Source organism: Bubalus kerabau, chromosome 21 (assembly GCF_029407905.1).
Source record: "Bubalus kerabau isolate K-KA32 ecotype Philippines breed swamp buffalo chromosome 21, PCC_UOA_SB_1v2, whole genome shotgun sequence".
Lineage (NCBI taxonomy): Eukaryota > Metazoa > Chordata > Mammalia > Artiodactyla > Bovidae > Bubalus > Bubalus kerabau.
In genome coordinates, this window is record NC_073644.1 from 36,361,246 (window position 1) to 36,383,737 (window position 22,492).

The 22,492-nt window shown below is 44.7% G+C and overlaps 1 protein-coding gene across 9 annotated transcripts in view; it reads left to right on the forward strand.

The window, feature by feature from the left end:
• Positions 1-22,492, forward strand: part of TMEM241 (transmembrane protein 241) — a 120,573-nt gene that overhangs the window by 73,050 nt on the left and 25,031 nt on the right. For 2 of the 9 annotated variants that reach the window (XR_008706784.1, XR_008706785.1), the window contains exons 13-14: positions 803-854; positions 4,087-4,180. The exons of 1 other annotated variant lie outside the window; for it this stretch is intronic. Coding sequence is in view for 6 of the 8 variants with exons in the window: in XM_055559488.1 (XP_055415463.1) it covers positions 4,087-4,180; positions 17,474-17,545 (166 nt within the window). In the remaining 2 variants the exon portion in view is untranslated. Of the gene's footprint in view, positions 1-802; positions 855-4,086; positions 4,181-8,288; positions 8,490-11,009; positions 11,484-17,473; positions 17,744-22,492 lie in introns of those variants that run through there. 6 more of the 9 variants (XM_055559487.1, XM_055559486.1, XM_055559491.1 and 3 more) reach the window with 5 other exon arrangements.

Here is a 22,492-nt window from a genome sequence, read left to right on the forward strand (position 1 = left end):
AAAGCCAGGCTGCCTGCATTGGGAGTGCAGAGTCAGGCTCTGGACCACCAGGGAAGTCTCAAAAACATGGATTCTGATATATTTGAAAAACTGCACTTGGGTTGAATTCCAGCCTTGCTGTTTGCTCCTTTGTGTCTTTGGGCGAGTTATCCTAGTTCTCTCAAACCTTAGTTTAGTCTTCTCATCTGTAAAATGAAAAGATCATACCAATACAGGATGATTGTGTGTATTAAATAAGGTACATAAAGTTCTAAGCATCTTGCCCAGCCCAGCAATGGTGGGCATTATTATTACCTGTAAATAGAATATCAACAGACCAAGAGCAATTGCTGCATGAAAGCCAGACCACTTGTTCCCACACAAAAGAGATTGTGCCTCGTGAAGCAGTGATTCTTCACAGAGTCAAAAAGCTGATATGCAGGCTAGGTGCTGTTTCTGATGGGGGTGTGTTAGCACACACACACAAACTCAATATTATAGAGTATGCTCCTGCATTTGGGACTTCCCTGGTGGCTCAGATGGTAAAGAATCTGCCTGCAATGCAGGAGTTTCAGGAGACCCAGGTTCAATCCCTGGGTGGGGAAGATCCCCTGGAAAAGGGAATGGCTACCCACTCCAGTATTCTTGACTGGAGAATCCCATGGACAGAGGTGCCTGGTGGGCTACAGTCCATGGGGTTGCAAAAGAGTCAGACATGACTGAGTGCTAACACTCTTCTGCATTTGAGCCTTAGAATGATTAAAAAAAAAAAATCATCCTCAGAGACGTTTCAGGAAAGCACTGACAGAATTCATCTTCTCAGCTCCTGTCTCTTTGGTCAGGCCGTGGCACTTGCCTGTTGGCTTGGATCTGTGGTGAGTGTCCGTGGGCTTGCTCCCCTTTGAGCCTGGTTATTTGGCTGCATTGGGTGACCAGGGTGTGGAGGGAGGGCATCAGGTTTGGTTAATTTGATCAGAGCAACAGAGTTCACGGCCCATGGGTGATGGCTTTGTGGGGTGATCTTCTGCCTCCATTTCTGTCCCTTTTAATCTGTCTCATAACCCAACATGAAAAATCAGGTTTTTTCATTTAAAAGATTTGGAAATCTTTATTTGAGTTAGTTTAACTCTCCATTACATTCTACATCTCACTTCAGCACACACAGAGCTTACCCTCTTAAGAATGTGTCGGGACCTCTCTGTTGGTCCAGTGATTAAGAATCCACCTGCCAATGCAGGGGACACAGGTTCAAATCCCTGGTCTGGGAAGATTCCACGTGCCATGAGGCAACTAAGCCTGTATGCCCTATAGCCCATGCTCCGCAAGTAGAGAGTAGCCCCTCCACTGCCACCACTCGCTGCAACTAGAGAAAGCCTGTGTGCAACAACAAAGACCCAGCACAGCCAAAAATTTTTTAAAAAAAGTAAAATTAAAAAAAAAAGAATGTCTCAGTTTTCCCTTCATCACCTTATGGCTCCCCTATAACTGTATCTCAGACTACAAGCAGTCACCTTCAGAGGTCCTGGGGGAGCTCAAGAGGGGTCATGGAGGCCTCAGGGGTCAGAGGCCCCGTTAACAGGGAGCCCCAGGCTCCCTCACTCCTGGGGTCCGCCCAGTGCTTTTTAAGACCTGCCTCCACATCAAGGGGTAGGCAAGCAGGAAGTAGAAGAGCTGGATGAGGGCAGGACCCATGAATCATTTAGAAATGATTAACCGACATGGAAGTCAGGTGATGGGAAGGACTCATGGGTACTTTCAGGAGCATGTTGGTCACAGACCAGGGGTAGCTCAGTCCTCGCAGAGTCTGTGCTGAGGGGAAGGGTTGACATGGAACCATGCCCTCGGGAGAGGACAGGAGGAGCCCCAAGTGGACTGAGGTATGGCGGGGAGAGCCAGGCACCTGTGATGTTGGGGCTGCGGGGCATGGATGCCACCAAGAGGAACCCTGGAGGGCCAGCCACCTCACTGACCCCTGCCAGCCTCGCAGCCACAGGGACCCGGAGCACCTCACTTTGTCTTTCCAGCTGAGAGCACATTTCCACAGGTCTGAAGGGCCGCGGAGAGCTTTGGAAGAGCCAGGAAACCTGGACCCTAATTGTGTCTCTGCCTTAGTTTGCTTGTTAGTAAAATGAGACTCGGGGCTGGGGAGCCTTTCTCTTTTGAAGATCTGATTCCCTTCAGGTGGGATGAAATGACTATCCTTATTCCTGCTTTGAGAACATAGAACCGAACCTGGGGCAAGAAAAAAAGGGGAAGAAAATGGGGATTTGGTCAAGGTTACAAGGGTCGGTGAGCACAGCCAGGAACAGAATTGCAGGTCACTGGATTCCCAGCCTCCTGCTTCCCCACAGGGGCTCCTGTGGGGTGACTCAATGCCTTAATCCAGAGCGGGCTGGGCTCCCGGCTCCCACGCCTGCAGAGACAGACCTGTGCAAACTTTGCAGGCTGTTAGGCCAAACAGGCTGGATTGTACACAGAGGAAACCTAATCCCCATCTCTGGTTCTGCCCCAAGAATGTGAGCTCATCAAATCTAATGAAGTGAAGGCGCGCATTTCTGTGAAATCTGGCCTTAGGTGTGTTTAATCAGTTCAACCCGCTTCTAAGTACACCTGTCAAGACACTTACGTAATGCCTGCTGAGACCAAGGCACATTGTTTGAGTCTGTTCGGGAAATACAGAGACGCCCAAGATGGGACCCCTCCCTCTCAGGGCTCATGAGCTGGGTGGGAGCCACACCCCAGCGCCCATAATAGAGGTCAGATGGCAGGATGGCACCCCACACTCCTGAAAGGACAAAGGAGGAGGTACGTAGAGGTCAAACCCCTGGAAGGCCAGTCTCAGGTCCCCTTGAGAAGTGAGGGCTCTTTCAGGCTTTACTCCCAATGCATCTGTTCTGTGTAGATCCCCTTGTTTTGGGGGACTTCTATTATGCAGCCTTCCCCTTGAACAGCAGTGAGATCAAACCAGTCAATCCTAAAGGAAATCAACCCTGTATATTCATTTGGAAGGACCAATGCTGAAGGTGAAGCTGTAATACTTTGGTCACCTGATGCAAAGAGCCGACTCATTGGAAAAGACCCTGATGCTGGGAAAGATTGAAGGTGGGAGGAGAAGGGGACGACAGAGGATGAGATGGTTGGATGGCATCACAGACTCAATGGACATGAGTGTGAGCAAACTCCAAGAGATAGTAAAGGACAGGGAGGCCTGGGGTGCTGCAGTCTGACTTAGCAACTGAACAACAATAACCCCTTTAGATTCTTTTTTGTTTAAATGTCTTATTTTACATTGGAATATAGCTGACTAACAATATTGTAATTGTTTCAGGTGGACAGCAGGGACTCAGCCATACTTTTATCCATTCTCCCCCAAATACCCCTCCCATCTAGGCTGCCACTTACTGTTGAGCAGAGTTCCCTCAGTTCTTACCTTGAACCTAGGGGCCAGTCCACACCCTCTGACTTCATATGATGAATGTTTCCTTGGAAGTCTTTTCCTAACCGTTTGTTTTGCTTGGAAAAAAAAAAAGCTGAAGCTCTGCCTTGGCAAACACCAAACTCCAGAAGTATTATAAGAGGGAGCAGGAGATACTCTCCTCCAGATTTTTTTTTTTCTTTTATGATTTACCCAGAGATCTCCCAGATTTCTATACCCACTCCCCACCTCCAGGGAAATGATCTCATCATAGCTCCTTGGCATGGTAGAGTTAATGGTTTTTTTTAACTTTTGATGTTTTTATCCAGAGATCACTGGAAAACAGAGATGAGATAGAGGTGTTGTCATAACTAAAAATTGACTAATGTTTGTAAGGTAAATAAAAAATGTCACAGAAAATAGCTACTGGCTACAGGACTTCCCTGGTGGCTCAGACGGTAAAGCGTCTGTCTACAATGCAGGAGACCCGGATTTGATCCCTGGGTCAGGAAGATCCCCTGGAGAAGGAAGTGGCGATCCACTCCAGTACTATTGCCTGGAAAATCCCACGGACAGGGAGCTTGGTAGGCTACAGTCCATGGGGTCGCAAAGAGTTGGACACTACTGAGCGACTTCACTTTCACTTTCACAGGAAGATGTCTCACTTAAAAAAGTCTATTTTCTCCTTGCAGCGGATTTTTAGGATTCTTTCTCATGTTCAGCACCATGAAGCTAAAAAGCCTTATGGCTCCGGGGCAGTGCGCAGCCTGGATTTTCTTTGCTAAGGTAAGAGGGAGGGAGAGGGTGGAGAACCCATCTCAGGAGCTCTTGGGTCCAGTGTTCTCAGAGCCCATGTGCTGCAGGTTGGTCTTTAGGGACTCGTCTCTAGTTATTGACCCTGAATCTGATCCTTCACTTGTTTAGGTAACAATTTCCAAGGGCTTCTGCCTATTTTAGGCTTCCCTGGTGGCTCAGATGGTAAAGAATCCTTCCAATAGACACAAGTTTGATCCCTGGGTCGGGAAGATCCCCTGGAGGAGGACATAGCAGCTCACTCCAGTATTCTTGCCTGGAGAATCCCGTGGACAGAGGGGCCTGGCAGGCTACAGTTCATGGGGTTGCAAAGAGTCAGACAAGGCTGACGCAACTTAGTAGGCACATGCATGGTTGATTTACAATATTGTGTTAGTTTTTGCTGTACAGCAAAGTGAGTTAGTTATACATATATCCACTCATTGTTAGATTATTTTCCCATATAGGTCATTACAGAGTACTGAGTAGAGTTCTCAATGCATGCTATGTAGTAGGTTCTTACTAGTTATCTATTTTGTATATAGCAGTGTGTATGTGTCAATTCCAATCTTCCAATTTATCCTTCCCTCCCCTTCCCCCCCTCAGTAATCATGTTTTCTATGCGTGTGAGTCTGTTTTGTATATAGATTCATCTGTATTATTTTTTAGATTACACATACAGGTGATATCATATAATATTTGTCTTTCTCCATCTGACTTATATCACTTAGTATGACAGTCTCTAGGTCTGCCCATGTTGCTGCAAATGGCATTATTTCCCTTTTTTATGGCTGAGTAATATTCGGTTGTTTATATGTATCTCATCTCCTTTATCCATCCTCTGTCTATGGACATTTAGGTTGCTTCCCTGTCTTGGTTATTGTAAATAGTGCTGCAGTGACTCATTTGAGAAGACCCTGATGCTGGGAAAGGTTGAGGGCAGGAGGAGAAGGGGACTACAGAGGATGAGATGGCTGGATGGCACCACCGACTCAGTGGACATGGGTTTGGGTGAACTCCGGCAGTTGGTGATGGACAGGGAGGCCTGGCGTGCTGCTGTTCATGGGATCACAGAGTCGGACACGACTGAGCGACTGAACTGAACTGAACTGAACATTGGTGTGCATGTATGGGAAGAAATATATTTAACTACATTGGGAGGAACTTCAGAGGAGTAGGAGAAAATGGAGTCCCTAAAAGCCAAGCCATAGAGAGCATTGTGAACTTTTGAATGAGACTGACCAAGGGTAATTTTTTCTTTTTTGCTGCACTTTATGGCTTGTGGGATCTCAGTTTCCTGACCAGGGATTGAGCCCGGGTCATGACAGTGAAAGCCTGGAATCCTAACCACTAGGCCACCAGGGAGGTCCCCTGAGGGTAATGTTTTAAGCAGATTAATAAGGTGACAGTGGTTAAGACAGATTGGAAATGACTTCTGAGCATTTAGAAGAGAGCTGAATCAAGGTAGAGATGGCAGGAAGAAAGGTGAAAGGTCAGGCTTGACTTAGAATTTGATCCCGATCCAGGGATGGAACCTGAGTGTCCTGCATCTCCTGCATTGTCAGGCAGATTCTTTACCACTCAGCCACGGGGGAAGCCTGACTTATAATTAGAAGGAAAATACATTTTAATTATACAATTTGTCCTATAACTGTTATGTGATGTAATAAAATTAGCTAACAAAGACTCAGATCATTTTAGAACAGATTTGGGGGATAGTTTGGACAAAGGAATGATGAATATTGTTGTTTGTTATTTTTTAGTGGTTAAGTCGTGTCCAACTCTTTGTGATTCCATTGACTGTAGCCCACCAGACTCCTATGTCCATGGGACTTCCCAGATGAGAATACTGGAGTGGGAAGCCATTTCCTTCTCCAGGGGATCTTCCCAACCCAGGGATAGAACCTGCATGTCCTGCATTGACTGGTGGATTCTTTGCCACTGAGTCACTGGGGAAGCCCAGTGATGAATATGGAAGGTGACAAGTGACTCCAAAGTTTTTGCTAGAGACAAATGAGTTCTGTGGCCTTAACAAACAGAAATGGGGGTGATTATGAAAGAACATCCTTTGGGAGAAACCTGGTGATATACATTTTAGACAGATGTGTATAGTGATAAACCATCTGCATGGAGCTCTTTTGTGTTGGAAACATGGGGTGAAATGTAGGTGAGTGTTTAGGGATTTGTCCATTTGGGCTTCACCTGTAGAAAGATGCAGTTGAAGTCAAGAAAACCTATCCATCAAGGAGCTCACTAAGAGAATGAAAGGATTTGGGGAGAGCAGAGCAGAGTCCTAGGACTTAGCCTGGGAGAAACTTAGATACCAGGGACCAATAATGAGCAGGAAAGAAAAGTCATAGCTGGAAGGTAGAGAGGATCAGAGAAGTTCAGAGCAGGGAAGTCTAAAGGAGAATTGTAAGGAGTAAAGCAGAATGCCACCCAAAGGTCAAAGTGACCACAGTAAGAAGAGTCTAGAGCAGGCACTTTGCTAAGCTTTGTGGAAACAGTTTAAAGAAAAGGGCAGAAGTGGGAGTGGGGCGGGGGGGGATCATAAACACTCAACAATACCTAAGATGTGGAGAGAAGATTGTGACTGGTGGTGGGCAGAGCTAATGAAGATAACTTATTTTCTAGGAAAAGAGGGACTTGGACAAGCTTGAAAGTAGAAAAGGAGACACCCTGATACAGAGATTTCATGATGCTAGAGAATGAGGAGAAAATTTGGAAAATAAGTTTCAAAGGGAAGTGGAAGGAGTGTGTGTGTGTGGCGGGGGGTGAAATGTAAAACCCTTTTCCTGGGCTTTACTTGAAGGTAGAGGGCTTCCCAGGTAGCTCAGTGGTAAAGAATCTGCCTGCCAGTGCCGGAGATGGTATAGATGCAGGATCCATCCCTGGGTTGGGAAGATCCCTGTAGGAGGAAATGACAAATCAAGCCAGAGGAACCTGGTGGGCTACAGTCCATGGGGTTGCAAAGAGTCAGACATGGCTGAGCACACATGCACTCATGGGAAGGTAGACAGGCTGTTCTGTGAGTTACGTGGCAGAGGAACTGGGATTCGCAGGAATTCAGGGGAGGAAAGACTGACTTTGATCAAGAGGCATTGAACCCCTTTAGTCCTCAGTTTTTTTGTCCATAAAGCAAGGGATCTGGACCAGAAGATAGAAAGAAAATTAAAAAACATGATTCGGACAGGGAATGTCTCATATTTGGGACTAAATGCTGATGGTATCTACATCCAATTGTAGGATTATCTATTATGAAGATCTGCTGGGAACCATATCATTGAATGTCAGTGCCTACTTAGTAAAACGTGTGCCAGATTTTAAAAGTCTTTCATAGAACTGATCAGAATAAAGTAGGAAACCACTTAGCCATCAGACTTTCTTTCGTCTCTATTATCAAGTTCCATCTTCTCCTGGGGAAGATTATTATAAAGGCCATACATATATTATGTATAAATGCCATAAGATATGTATAAATATTATGCCAGAATGTTCCTCTGTGTTCTTATTTAGAGTCTTTGTTATTGTTTTTTTGTTGTTGCATGCATGCTCAGTCATGTCCAACTGTTTGTGACCCCATGGACTGTAGCCCACCAGGCTCCTCTGTCCATGGGATTCTCCGGGCAAGAATACTGGAGTGGGTTGCCATGCTCTCCTCCAGGGGATCTTCCCAACCCTGGGATCAAACCTGTGTCTCCAGCATCTCCTGCATTGGAAGGCAGGTTATTTACCACTAGCATCACCTGAGAAGCCCCTGTGAGATAATGCATGTAAGGATAAACCACGGAGTGCTATGCAAACACAGAGCATAGTGTAGAATCACTCAAACCCTGAACAAGATTGAATTTATGAACTAGCTCTGAGTCCCAGCTCGGCCACACTTTCTAGGTGTGCGCTTTGTTATCTCACCTGTAACCAAATATAATAATAATGTCTATGTTCAGAGAGGGTTGAGTAATATTTAGACAGCTCTGGAATAGTGAGTGTCAGGCAGCTGACAGGCCCTCCTTGGCCCTGTCGACCCCTGGTTTAATTCTTCTACCAGATTAACCAATGATTTCCTGAGTCTGCATTTTCCATTTGTATTTGCTGGTTCTAGACTGTGAATTGAGTTGGGAACTGCCTGCTCCAGACTCTGCTCAGAGATCAAAGCCCAGGAGAATAGACTCTCGCACAGCATATTTCATGAGACACTGCCTAACAAAAGATGCAATTGATGTACCATTCACAATGTTTTTCTGCCTATATAAAGAGTCATTGATTCAGAGCAGTTGCTGTGCCTGTGAAAATGTGTGTTTGTTGGTCTCCGTGGAGACCACCTCTGGCTGTTCCGTGACCACCAGACTTAATTATACACTGGGGTTGCCAAGGGAGCCTGCAGAGCTGTATCCATAACAACACATCCTTGTGTAGTAAAAGGACCGCAGTCCTGAACTGTTTTCCGTTTAGGAGTTTCTCTTAAAAGAGTTGAGAAGGCTGTGCTGGGAAGTAGCAGCCTTGTTTTGATTTATCCTTAGGAAGAACTCTTGAGTGGATAGGAATTGCTCTGAGTTTTGACCTCCTCTTGCTCAGGTGGTTTAGCCAGGTCTCGGGAGCATGACCTGGCATCTTCCTTTTTCCCAGTGACATGTTGACATTTCTCTTGACCTATTGCCAAGATATTGAACTGAGAAGGAAGCTTGGCTAAGTGAGTTTCAATGTGTTTTAAGTATAGGATGAACTTGTGAAAATGTCCCCAACAGATGCTGTGATGGTTTGGTGTTTGGAATTTTCAAATGTCTCCCAAGACCATGGGGGAAATGCTTGCTGGTGGAACTGCAAAAAAGAAAAAGAAGCAGCAGCCTAGTGTCTTTTATAATGGAATCATACAGATTTCATAACTTCTAAATAACATAATTTTTTTCCATCAATTTTTTTTTTCCTGATGTATTTGCAGGAAAGTTTCAGAGCTTACCATGAAGTCATACCTTGAACTTCTGAGAAAGTGACAAATGAACAAATCCTTCAGGTTCTGGAATAGATGTAGATTCAGCTTCTGGTGCATACATGCTTGTTTGCATGCACACGCGCGCGCGCACACACACACACACACACACACACACACACACACAGATTGCAGAAAGATCCTGGAAGTACAGTTGTGATCCCCATCACACTTTGCTCTCTCTAGTTCTAGTCTACACTGAACAGAGTGTTAGTTCTTCTCTGTCTTCTACTTCTTACTCTGTTACAGCTCTTAAACTTTTTTTTTCCCCCAGTTTCATACAAATGTAACTGTCGCATGGCACGGTATTAGTTTAAGATGTGGAACATAGTGATCTGATATTTGTATATACAAATGATCACCACAATATATTTAGTTAACATCCCTTACCTCCCATGGTTTAGTTGCTAAGTTGTGTCCGACTCTTGCAACCCCATGGGCTGTAGTCTGCCAGGCTCCTCTGTCCATGGGATTTTCCAGGCAAGAATACTGGAGTGGATTACCATTTCCTTCTCCAGGGGATCTTCCCGACCCAGGAATCGAACCTGGGTCTCCTGCATTGCAGGCAGATTCTTTACCGACTGAGCTATGAGGGAAGCCTTACCTCCCATAGTTACAAAAAATATAGATTTGCTTTGTGAATTTGCACATCATCCTTCTCTGTGTCATTCTGGTTTAGTATATGTGCTGCTGAAACAAACACAGTTACTTCTTTTTCTTTTTCTTTATCATCATCATCCCCATCATCTTCATCACCATCTGTTGGTGTGGAGAGCCTGTTGCTGTCTTTCCTTGCTTCCTAGGTGGGAAAAGGTAATCCCCAAAGAGAAGGTTACTCCCCTCAGTTTATTACTGGTATTGTGTGTTCAGTCATGTCTGACTCTTTGTGATGTGAACTCTAGCCACCAGGCTCCTCTGCCCATGGGATTCTCCAGGCAAGAATATTGGAATGGGTTGCCATTTCCTACTACAAGGGATCTTCACGACCCAGGGATCAAACTTGAGTCTCCTGTGTCTCCTGAATTGGCAGGCAGATTCTTTAACCACTGGGCCACCTAGGAAGCCCTTCCCTTCACTTTGGTATTTGCATTTCTTCCTATTTTCTCAACTTCTGTAGACTCCTCACTCATTATTCCTGTCACATTTAAAATCTCATTTGAACAGATTACTTTCTGGGTAGCAGTTCATATTTCTTTATTTTCTTCCTCAAGCTGTTATTCAGCACCTTGATGTGTTCTGGAATGGTCTGATGAAAAGACATTATTCAACGCAATGTAGCTGTAGCTTTTTTTTTTTTTTTTAATTTTTCTTTTTAGCTGTAACTTTTATGTTGAAAGAGTACGCTTATAAAATCTAATCATGACTGTTTCCTAATTAAATCATTTTTCTTTTTCACAGTCTAAGTGGCTAGGGCAATGAGAAAAAATTTTTCATGGAAAATGGAAACTTAGAGGCAGCAGCATAATTTCCTTTACAGTCTCTAACTGGGCAATAATAACATGTCTATGTCTTTCCATGACATCACCGCTGAGGCGACGGGAGCATGAAATAGCAAGTTCAGAAGCTGCTCTGTGTTTGTTGAACTATATGGAAACAGTCAGCAAGAAGCTGGTTATCTGGGAATTATTCGTTTATAAGCAAGGTTTTCCCAGAGGACACGTGAGAGGGGAAATACAGTTTTGGACTGAGGGGGGGATATTAAATTCCATTTCCTTTTGTCAAAATAATTCCTAGGGAAGTGAGTGATGTTAATGGACATTTTGCTATTTTGGATAAGGTTGTTTTTTTTCTTGTTTCCGATTATGAACCCCTGATTTTTTTCTGGGCTATTTTTAGTGCCATTGATCATCACAGTGTTCTCTGCTGCAAAAATGTGATAACGATTCTGGACTTCTCAACTTTTGACCTGAATGAATTTGCTTTAAAGAAAATACCCGGAATTTCTGCCCATGTTCTGACTGCAAGGTTTATAGGAATTCTGTCAGTATCCAAGATAATTTATAATACCTAAATTAAAGTTTTTGGCAATACAAAGAGCAGTTAATTGGGAAAGTTTACAAGGCCTCCACTGTGGGAATAAATTGATGTTTCCTTGGTTCATTGTGGATACAATAAATGATGGCTGAGTGAATGCTTATTTTATGCATCTTTGCAGGCTTGTGCACTCAGATCAGAAATAAAGGTACAATTCTGCACATATCTTGTAGAGTCCCTTCCACTGCCCCCAGTTATGCTCTTATAATGTATGTGCCTGTGTCTTTAGCTGTGCCATTAATCCTGTTTGAGTTCATTTTTCCTTATGAAGATCTTTTGTCCCAGTCATTAGATCCAAGTTCCCCAGGGTGTGGCTGGACACAAGGTAATTAGCAGGGTGCACTTCACCATCTGTATGTGCCCAAACCAGAGGGCAAGCATCAGGCCTGTGTCATTGGAGAATGAGCTGGCAGTCAGAGCTAATAAAATAAAGCAGTTTTTGGGAACTCGGAAGGAGCAAACTTTCATTATGGGAAAGCTAAGTTTTTTGTTGTTGTTTTGTTTTTTAAAATATTTGGCTGTGCCAGGTCTTACTTGCCACCAGGGATGGAACCCAGGCTTGCTGCATTGGGCGCTTGGAGTCTTAACCAGTGGACCACTAGGGAAGTCCTGGGAAAGCTAAGTTTTGACACATGATAATAGAAAAGAATAACATGTGGATTTGAAAAACTTAGTAGACATCTACTTGGTGCCATTTTGGGCAAATAACTTCTCTCTCCCATAATGCCTTAGAGACATCTTGGTGACCTGGCCCCCCGGGGGCCCCAAGTACCCCACTGGATCTTGCCCCATGCTTGTTCTCCTGTTTTATCCCCCAAAGTGGAATTTGCTTAAAGTTCCAGTGGCTCAGATGATAAAGAATCTGCCTGCAATGCGGGAGACCCAGATTCGATCCCCAGGTCAGGGAAGATCCCCTGGAGAAGGGAAAGGCAACCCACTCCAGTATTCTTTCCTGGAGAACTTCATGGACAGAGAAGCATGAGTCCATGGGGTCTCAAAGAGCAACTAACATTGCACAGATAGTCATTTGCTCATTTTTTTTCTGTTGAAAATGCCCTCCCTTACAAAAAGTAGTCCAAACTTGCTCCGCACCCCACCCCGCCCCCTCACCCCGACTCTTCATCAGCACTTTAAAGTGACCCAGTGGTTCTTTAGGTTAAGATTTCTGATGCTGTTTTTGTTTTTCTCTAAGTAGGCTGCGTCAGTCTGTAAGGCCAGGCAGTTCACAAGCTGTTATGTGACACCAAAACAGCCAATCTGTTAGTCAAATGAGTAGCAAAAAAGGTTTTTTACAGTCAACAGTTGATTGCCTGATATTATGTAAGATGTACTAAGTCGCTTCATTTGTGTCCAATTCTTTGCAACCCTATGGGCTGTAGCCTGCAGGCTCCTCTGTCCATGGGATTCTCCAGACACGAATATTGGAGTGGGTTGCCATGCCCTCCTCAAAGGGATCTTCCTGACCCAGGGATTGAACCTGCATCTCCTGCATTAGCAGTCGGGTTCTTTATCACTGGCACCATCTGGGAAGCATATATTATATAAGCTAGACCACATTTGACCACGTGTTAGAACACATGTGTAATTGTATCTGATTGTTTCTGTGCATACCTGTGGGTTTGGGGTAGTAGATTATGAGAGGAACAGGCTGTCTCTGGCTACATTTCCACATCTGTCTTCTTGTCATGTGACTTCTGGGGGTGTTGCAGGGGATACAGGGAGACACCCCTCCTTCAGTTATTTGAAATGAACTTCTTTTCTAATGTCTTGAGCGTCCTAGCTATCTGTGAAGGACAGAACATATCAAGTGTATTCCAATGAAAAGGGAAATGGAATAATTGCCAAAACGTTCCCTCTCAAAGTGTTGAGCTCCCAAATCCTAACAATCCTGTATTGTTTATCTTAAAAAAAATTTTTTTATTAGAGTATGGTTGATCTGGGGCTTCCCAAGTGGCATTGGTGGTAAAGAATGTGTCTGCCAGTGCAGGAGATGCAAGACAAATAGGTTTGCTCCCTGGGTCAGGAAGATCCCCTGGAGGAGGGCATGGCAACCCACTCCAGTATTCTTGCCTGGAGAATCCCATGCACAGAGGAGCCTGGCGGGCTGCAGTCCATGGGGTCAGAAGAGTTGGACCTTAGCATGCACCTGCGGACATGGTTGATTTACAGTGTTGTGTTAGTTTCTGCTCTACAACAAAGTGAGTCAGTTGTGCCTGTATTAACATATGTATCCACTCTTTCTTAGATTTTTTTTTCCCATAGGCCCTTACAGAGTTTTTTCATTTATTATTTTTTATTGAAGTATAATTGCTTTACAATGTTGTGGTCGTTTCTGCTATACAACAAAACAAATCAGCTCCATGTATATATGTATTCCCTCTCTCTTGAACCTCCCTCCCACCAAATCCTAACATTTTCAGGGTGCACAGAAGTAAACAGCTCTGGCATAGCCAGGTGGGAGCATACATTTGGCAGTTTGGAACAGGAGTGCCGACATTGCTTACAGTAGGGTTTATGAGATAGGAATGCAAGCCTTGAGGTGGTGAGCACGTCCCTGACTCTCACTTGAAGGGAAAAACCAGCCCAGTTCTGAGCCCAGGGAAGAAATGGTGCTTCTTCTACTGGTGTATCCCTGCTCTGACATCTGAGTTGAGCTTCACCATGTGAACCACTCAGATCCAGTCAAGTCCTAACGCATCTTTTGTGAAGCTGGTCACGCTTATTCTTATTTTCAAGTTATGCTTAGACAGTTGACTGTTCACTCTAAGAATTATATAATCATGACTCCATTTCAATACTCACACCTCCTATGAGGGTTTTCTTTTCCCTGAAAAAGAATGTTTCAAGTTGCTCTGTGGGAAGTTGATATATTCAACAGAGATTCATAGAGTGACCTGTCACAGTCCAGGCTGAGAAGATGAGACAGCAGAGGGAAGGGACAAAGAGCCCTGCATTTTGGAGGCAGAGAGGATTGGAAAAAAATCCCACTCTCCAACAATGTAACTTTGAAAAGATTCCTTAGCCTCTGGATATATCAGTTTTCTCATCTGTAAAATGGGAATAATCGTATAACTTTCACAGAAATATTACAAGGATTACATGAAATAATGTACTGTTGTTGTTGTTCAGCCGCTTAGTCCTGTCTGACTCTTTGTGACCCCGTGGACTGCAGCATGCCTGGCTTCCTTGTCCTTCACTATCTCCCAAAGTTTGCACAAACTCATGTCCATAGAGTCGGTGATGCCATCCAACCATCTCATCCTCTGTCATCCCCTTCTCCTCCTGCCCTCAGTCTTCGCCAGCATCAGGGTCTTTTCCAATGAGTCGGCTCTTCGCATTAGGTGGCCAAAGTATTACAGCTTCAGCTTCAGCATCAGTCCTTCCAATGAATATTCAGCGTTGATTTCCTTTATGATTGACTGGTTTGATCTCCTTGCTGTCCAAGGGACTCTCAAGAGTCTTCTCTAGCACCACAATTTGAAAGCATCAATTCTTCGGCACTCAGCCTTCTTTTTGGTCCAACTCTCATATCCGTACACGACTACTGGAAAAACCATAGCTCTGACTACACGGACCTTTGCTGGAAATAATGTATGTTGAGCAGTTAAAGTTTGCTCATATTAATTGAAAAGAATAAGCTTTTTCCTTGCAGATGGAGAAATGTTTGAAGTACTCTTTGTATTCTGGATTTGGCTACAATTTGAGAGCTGCTCACTTGTATCATTAGAAAACCTTCACTTCTGCTTTGTTCCAGTTTGACAATCTAGTGTCAAGAGGAAATTAAAATGACCAGATTCAAGTGGCATCATAGGTTTTAAAGTTCTTCTTTCAAGTAACTCAAGGAACCTGATTTATCATTTGATCTAACATTTTGGAAGTCACAGATGTCTGTTCTAAAAAAGAAAGCAAAAGAGGAAGCAGCAGTCCTAAAGGTTGATGGATGGGCCTTCAGCAGGGAAATGCAGCTTTCGGTCTCTGCTAGTTTGGTTGTCAGAGAATGGGGGTTTGAGACAGAAGTGGTTTTAAATCTGATGTAGAGCCACACACCCACCAGAATGGCTAAAATTAAAGAGACTGACAATACCAAGTGTGGGTGAGGATTTGAAATAATGCCTGGTTTAGAAAACACTGAAGCTCAACAAGAGTTGTTATGACTAGGCAGCCTCACTCTTGGTTTATACCCACAAGAAATGAAGACATATACCCGCAGCAAGGCACGTTCGGTGGTAGGGAGTTAGAGGTGATGGTCCCACAATTCTGAATAGAGTAAAAAACTTTTTTGTGTTGTTTTTTGCCACACCATGCAGCTTGTGGAACCTTAGTTCCCCAGTCAGGGTCTGAATGCATGCCATGGCCGTGAAAGCAGTGAGTCCTAACCATTGGGCCTCCACGGAATTTCCCATACTAAACAACTGTTGAATGGTACACTTTTATCAGGGTGAATTTTATAATATGTACATTCTATGTCAGTAAGACTTATTTTTTAAAAAAAAAATCCATAATAGGAATATCCGCAGTAGTTTTACTCATAACAGCCTCAATCTGGAGGAAGTAGTCCATACATCAGTTAAGGAGAAATAAATTTTGGTCTAGCCATACAATGGACCAGTACACTGCAATAAAAGAGCCTATAGCCACAAAAGTGATTTGGATGTATTGATTGGGAAAGAACCTTGTGAGATGCTGAAAGGGTTTCTTTTCTATCTGGTGGTGGCTATATGGGTATTTAAAGATGTAAACATTCAACAAGCCCCACACTTAAATTTAAGCTCATCGTGTACTTGACTGTATTTGTGTTATAATTCGATTTTTACAAGTCTAACGTGGGCGCTGCAAGGGTGCGGTCCTCAGAAAACACAGCTGAGCTGCCTCTCCAGCTGGTCCCTGGGAAGCCCAGGTGTTGGGGCCAGCAGACCCTCCCGGCTCTGACCTTGACCCTGTCTTTATACTACAGATGACCATGGGTTTCACTTACTGAAGAAAGAGAAGAGCCCACAGGCTGGTGCCTTGCTGATCTGGGCCCTGGCCACCAGTTCTCTTGAATATCACGGTTGGAGAGGATTTCTAATCAATATTCAGCTCAGTGCCAAGGCAAAGAAAGTGAGCTCAGCCTTCCTGGTAGCATTGCAGAAGTATTTATTGTTCTGCCTCTGCTCCACAGGCTTCAGTGTTTCTTCAGTAAGAAGTAGCCTCTGCTGAACCCTCTCTCTTGACGGAGGGGGGCCTTCGATAGGCTCCTGGCTGCACCTGGAGGAGGGTGGGTCCACGATCGCTACCTGCACTCAGGCTTCCTGGTTTCTTTGATGGAACCCAGGCAGGACCACAGCGCAGACTGCTCTGTTCTTAGCTTTCTAAATTGTTCAGGGGCTACTCCTTGTGAATCACATGGGGACCGCCTCACTCTAGCCAGCTGCCCAGGTTTTCTAAGTTAACTGATCTCTGATTTGGGGGAGAGGGGGAAAGATACATATATTCAGTCGCCAAGTCATGTCCGACTCTTTGTGACCCCATGAACCACAGCACGCCAGGCCTCCCTGTCCATCACCAACTCCTGGAGTCCACCCAAACCCATGTCCATCCAGTCGGTGATGTTATCCAGCCATCTCATCTTCTGTCGTCCCCTTCTCCTCCTGCCTTCAATCTTTCCCAGTATCAGGGTCTTCCAGTGAGTCAGTTCTTCCCATCAGGTGGCCAAAGTATTGGAGCTTCAGCTTCAGCATCTGTCCTTCCAGTGAATATTCAGGGTTGATTTCCTTCACAATCGACTGGTTAGGGATATTACTCAGCCTTAAAAAAAGAACAAAACTGGGTCATTTGTAGAGACGTAGATGGACCCATAGAGTGTCATACGCAGTAAAGTAGGTCAGAAAGAGAATAACAAATATCGTCTATTAATGCATACGTGTGAAATCTAGGAAAATGGTACAGATGAACCCATTTGCCAGGCAGGAGTAGAGATGCTGACATAGGGAATGGATGTGTGGACACGGGGTGGGGAGATGGCCTGGGAGATTGGGGTTGACTTGTGTGCGTTGCCATGTGTCAAATAGATGGCTAGTGGGAACCTGAGGGCAGGTGCCCTGCAGTGACTTAGACAGGTGGGGTGGAGGGTGGGGAGTGAGGTCCAAAAGGGAGGGGATATATGTATGCATGTAGCTGATTCGCTTTATTGTACAGCAGAAACTAACACAGCATTGTAAAGTAACTATACTCCAATTACAAAAAAAAAAAACGCTGACTAACATTAAGTGGCTTCTCTCACGCAGTCGGTCTGCCTGCCTCTTGGGGACACACGTTGTGTGTCTGGTCATGGACCTTTTTGGCTTCGGCTGCAGTGAAACTCCTGAGCCGCCGCCGCCTCTGCTGTCTGCAGCCTCCGCCCCACCGCGAAGGTAGACGTATCTGGCGTGGATTTGGTGTAATAGCCTCATCTCCACCTCCCTATCTTTGTTTTCCTGCTCCCTTCATCTCCCTTATCTACTTCCTACAGACATGTCAAGTCTGTAACACTGTCTTTTAAGCTGCTTGAAAATTCTCACTGGAACAAGTCAAGGAGTAAATCAAATTCCCTCTGTCCCTTTCAAAAAATGTTGTAAGTGAAAGAGTAAAATGCAGTCCCTGAGAAATGCTTTATAGCTGATTCCTTTGTCTTAGGGATGGGGAACCTGAAATCCAGAGGGAGGAGTGATTGGCCTGAGGTTACTCAGTGAGTTTGTGATGCAACAAGGGACTCTCAGAGCCCCGAGGCTGTCTCATAGACATGGCACACGAACAGATTAGGGTGAGCTCTTCTGAAGTCCAAGTCTGGACATCTGATGAAACTACACACCCCGTTGTCCTGGCCCTGGCTTCCCATGGTTTTGGGGATTTTTTGTGTGTTTTTGGCCACACCATGTAGCTTGTGGGAACCTAGTTCCCTGACTAGGGATCAAACCCTCACCCCCTGCATTGGAAGTGCAGAGTCTTAACCACTGAACCGCTAGGGAGGTTCCTGCCCATGAATAGAATTCCCATGGGATTTGTGTTTTCAATACCTTGCAAGGAAAAAGGGGTTTCCAGCCATTGCTTTTTTCCTCTCTCTTCAGGTTTTCTTTGGCTTTAATGGTGGCCTCCACCCACCTCACACTTTCCATTTCCGTTAGTACTAATGCCCAGTGGCTTAGAGATTGTGAGCTTGTCCATACTGTTCCCTCTGTGTAGAAAGCCCTTTCCCCATTTCCTCACCTGGTAATTCTTAACTGTCTTTCAGCATCAGCTCAGGAATAATCTCAATGTGGGACTTGTTCCCATAATTGGGTACACCCATGTCTTGGCATGAGTGTGTGCTCAGTCACTCAGTTGTATCCAACTCTTTGCAACTATAGTCTGCCAGGCTCCTCTGTCAGTGGAATTTCTGAGGCAAGAACACTGGAGTGGGTTGCCATTTCCTCCTTCAGGGGATTTTCCCGACCCAGCTATCGAACCCCTGCCTTCTGCATGGGCAGGCAGATTCTTTACCACTGCACCACCTGGGAATCCCATACCCACGTCTTAGCACTTACATTGGATATAGAAAGCATTTTCTTATTAACCTCCAGAAATGGCTAACCTAGAATAGGGGTGCTAGGGGCAGTTTCTTACCTTTCCTTTTTATCTCTTTAGTTCCTAGTAAAGGGAATTTGACCTTAGCTTCATTCCAGCAATAATTCAAAGCCCTTTTCCTCTTTCCCTTCTAGTTCAGTGAAAGCTTCTTCTGAAGCAGTGTGTTGTTTTTTCAGCTTTCCTCTTTTAAACTCTCCAAAAGAGCAAGGAATAATGTCTTAGCTCTGGCTGCCACAATAAAATGTCATAGATTGGGAGGCTTGAACAACAGATATTTATTTCTCACAGTTTGAGAGGCTGAGAAATCCAAGATCAAGGAGCCAGCAGGGTCGGTCTCTGGTGGGAGCTCTCTCCTCAGGTTGCAGGTGGTCTTCTGTCTCCATCTTCACATGGCAGAGAGAGGGCACGAGCTCTCTGATCTTTTCTTATGAGGTCACTAAGCCCATCATGAGGACCCCACCCTCGTGAGCTCATCTAACCCTAATTACCTTCCAAGGGCCCCATCTCCAAATACCATAACACTAGAAGGTAGGGTTTCAACATGAATTTAGGGTGGAGGACAGGCACACAGTTTAATTCATAGGCAAAGAGTGCACGGGTGACCCACTAACATTTTGCAGTGAGTGCCAAGAGTTGGGTGGCAAGAGCTAGAAAGTCTTCATGGTTTAAAGAAATCCCTCAGGTGGAACTGAGCTGGTGGAGTGAGTCTTGTGCAAGCTTTGTTTCTAAGGTATTCTCACTCTGGTCATGTGAAACTGGGTGTAATCAGACCTGGATCTGGCATACAGCCCTTGACATCATGGACTCCCTTCTCCCAACTGATCCTCCTTCAGGAATTGTTGGGATTAAGAAAACAGCCAGGTTAAAAGTAGCAAAAAGGTTTTTTACCAAATGAGTACCACATTTCCTATCTTGAAACATTGCAAGCAGATTTTTTCTCTTTTTTTCCTTTCTCTCTCTCTCTTTATTTTATTTTATTTTTTTGGCTTCACTGCCTGGCATGCAAGAGCTTAGTTCCCCAACCAGGGATTGAACCCATGCCCCTTGCAGTAGAACAATGGAGTCTTAACCACTAGACAGCCAGGGAATTCCCTTCAAGTGGGTCTTTCTGTATATCTTTTGGCAAATCTATTCTTTCACTTCCATTATTTCCAAGTATAACAATATAAAAGTGAAAGTCACTCAGTCGTGTCCAACTCTTTGCGAACCCATGGACTATGCAGTCCATGGAATTCTCCAGGCCAGAATACTGGAGCGGGTAGCCTTTCCCTTTTCCAGGGGATTTTCCCAACCCAGGGATCGAACCCAGGTCTCCCACATTGCAGGCAGGTTCTTTACCAGCTGAGTCACAAGGGAAGCCCAAGTATTAAGTATAACAATAATGTGAAGTTATTGTTAAATTAAATGGAGATTGAAAAAAAATCCTCATGGCCTTGGAGTAAGTATAATTATGGTGTTTTATTTAAAGCTTATTTGAGCTTAAATTCATTTCATTCCTGAAATTTGATGGCAGTGATGAGATCCATTCTTTGAGTGAATCAAAATAACTTAGAAAATAAAAACACTTGGGTCCTCTTCTTTACAGAAGCACAGAGTAACTGCTTAGCTGGGAGACTGAACAACATTTTAATCAATAGGACTGAAGTTTGAAAAATGACTTGGGCAGAAATCCATCTTTACAAAAGTAAATCTGTCAGTAGATGAGTGCATTTACTGAATAGAATGGGCTTCCCTGGTGGCTCAGATGGTAGAGAATCTGCCTGCAATGCAGGAGACGTGTGTTCAATCCTTGGGTCAGGAAGATCCCCTGGAGAAGGGAATGGCAACCCACTCTGGTATTCTTGCCTGGAGAATTCCATTAACAGAGGAGCCTGGTGGGCTGTAGTCCATGGACTTGCAAAGAGTCCTGGATGATGGACTGACTAACACACTGAACAGAATGAGACTGAGAAAGTTGAGAAAAAGTACTAGAAGGAAGAATCTATCGCGTCTATACCAGACTGTCACTGAATTGAATTTGAAGGAAAATTAGAGTAGTCTCAAGTTCTTCTTTTGTCTTCAACAATCGGATGTTCTGAGTATATCATTTTGCCCTTTATACTTCTTGCAAAGAAACAGTACTTGGCGGGGTAAAAAAAAAAGAAGCAATACTTGGCAAATTGGTCCATGGGGTCGCTAAGTCGGACACGACTGAGCAACTTCACTTTCACTTTTCATTTCCATGCATTGGAGAAGGAAATGGCAACCCACTCCAGTGTTCTTGCCTGGAGAATCCCAGGGATGGGGGAGCCTGGTGGGTTGCCGTCTATGGGGTCACACAGAGTCGGACACGACTGAAGTGACTTAGCAGCAGCAGCAGCAGCAGCCCCTTTATTTATTTTTTAGATTTTTTTTTTTTATGTGGACCATTTTTCAAGTGTTTATTGAATTTGTTACAGTACTGCTTCTGCTTAATGTTTTGGTTTTTGGCCCTGAGTGATATGGGATCTTAGCTTCCTGACCAGGGATTGAACTCACACCCCATGTACTGGAAGGTGAAATCTGAACCACTGGATCACCAGGGAAATCCCAATAGCCCCTTTATTTAAAGAATTATAGTATGTATAGACGGGGAAGCCTGGTGGGCTGCTGTCTATGGGGTCGCACAGAGTCGGACACGACTGAATCGACTTAGCAGCAGCAGCAGCAGTATGTTATAGAAAACAAAACAACCAACAAAATCAGGTATTTTAGGATGAGCAGAAGTGGAACGCCCCAGAGATAGATGAAAGGCACCACCCCAAAGGCGCCAAGGAACACTGCTTCAGCAGACATGATATTAATATGGCCTCTTGAGAAATGTTTGAGTACTCAAGAGAAAAGTCTGACACCCAGCTCTTAGGGAGAGCTGATATTTTCTGGCACTGCTGATCCAGGATGATTGCGGGTCCCAGATAAAAGGTCCAAAGGTCCATAGATTTCTAAAAGTGAAACCAAAGGACCAGTGCCAAATGGTATGAAAAGTCACAGGTCTTTTCAGCACACAGCATGTGTTAAAGATTTCAGAGTTTTGGTATTTGAATTCTTCTGTCCATTTGTCCTCCCTTCTTGGGATGTGGACTAAGAGAATATATGAGACTTCCCTGGTGGCTCAGTGGTAAAGAATCCGCCGGCCAAGGCAGGAGACACGGGTTCGATCCCTGATCCAGGAAGCTCCCACACTCCTCGGAGCATCTAAGCCCACGTGCCGCAACTACTGAGCCTGTGCTCTAGAGCCACGGAGCTGAAACGACAGAGCCCGCATGCTGCCACTACTGAAGCCTGTGCACCTAAAGCCTGTGGTCTGCAACGAGAGAAGCCGCTGCAACGGGAAGCCTGCGTACCGCAACTAGAACGTAGCGTCTGCTCTCTGAAACTATAGAAAGCCCATGCCCAGCAACGAAGACCCTACACAGCCAAAAATAAATAAATAAATTATATTAATAAAAAAGAGAACATATGGACAAGGAAGAGTAGGCAAGTGGGAAACAAAGTGGAATTGAAAAACTCAGCCTTGGTTTAGAGACATAAGGCTTTCTGTTACTTGTAGGAGGCATGCCTTCCCCTCCACCCTCCACTCCCAACCCAACAGGTGGAGACAGAGGGTAAAGAGAATTTCATTGCATGGATTCCAGAGAAGAAATAAACCATGTGGAGGTTGGATTCGTGCCTTTAAAGCGCTGGAG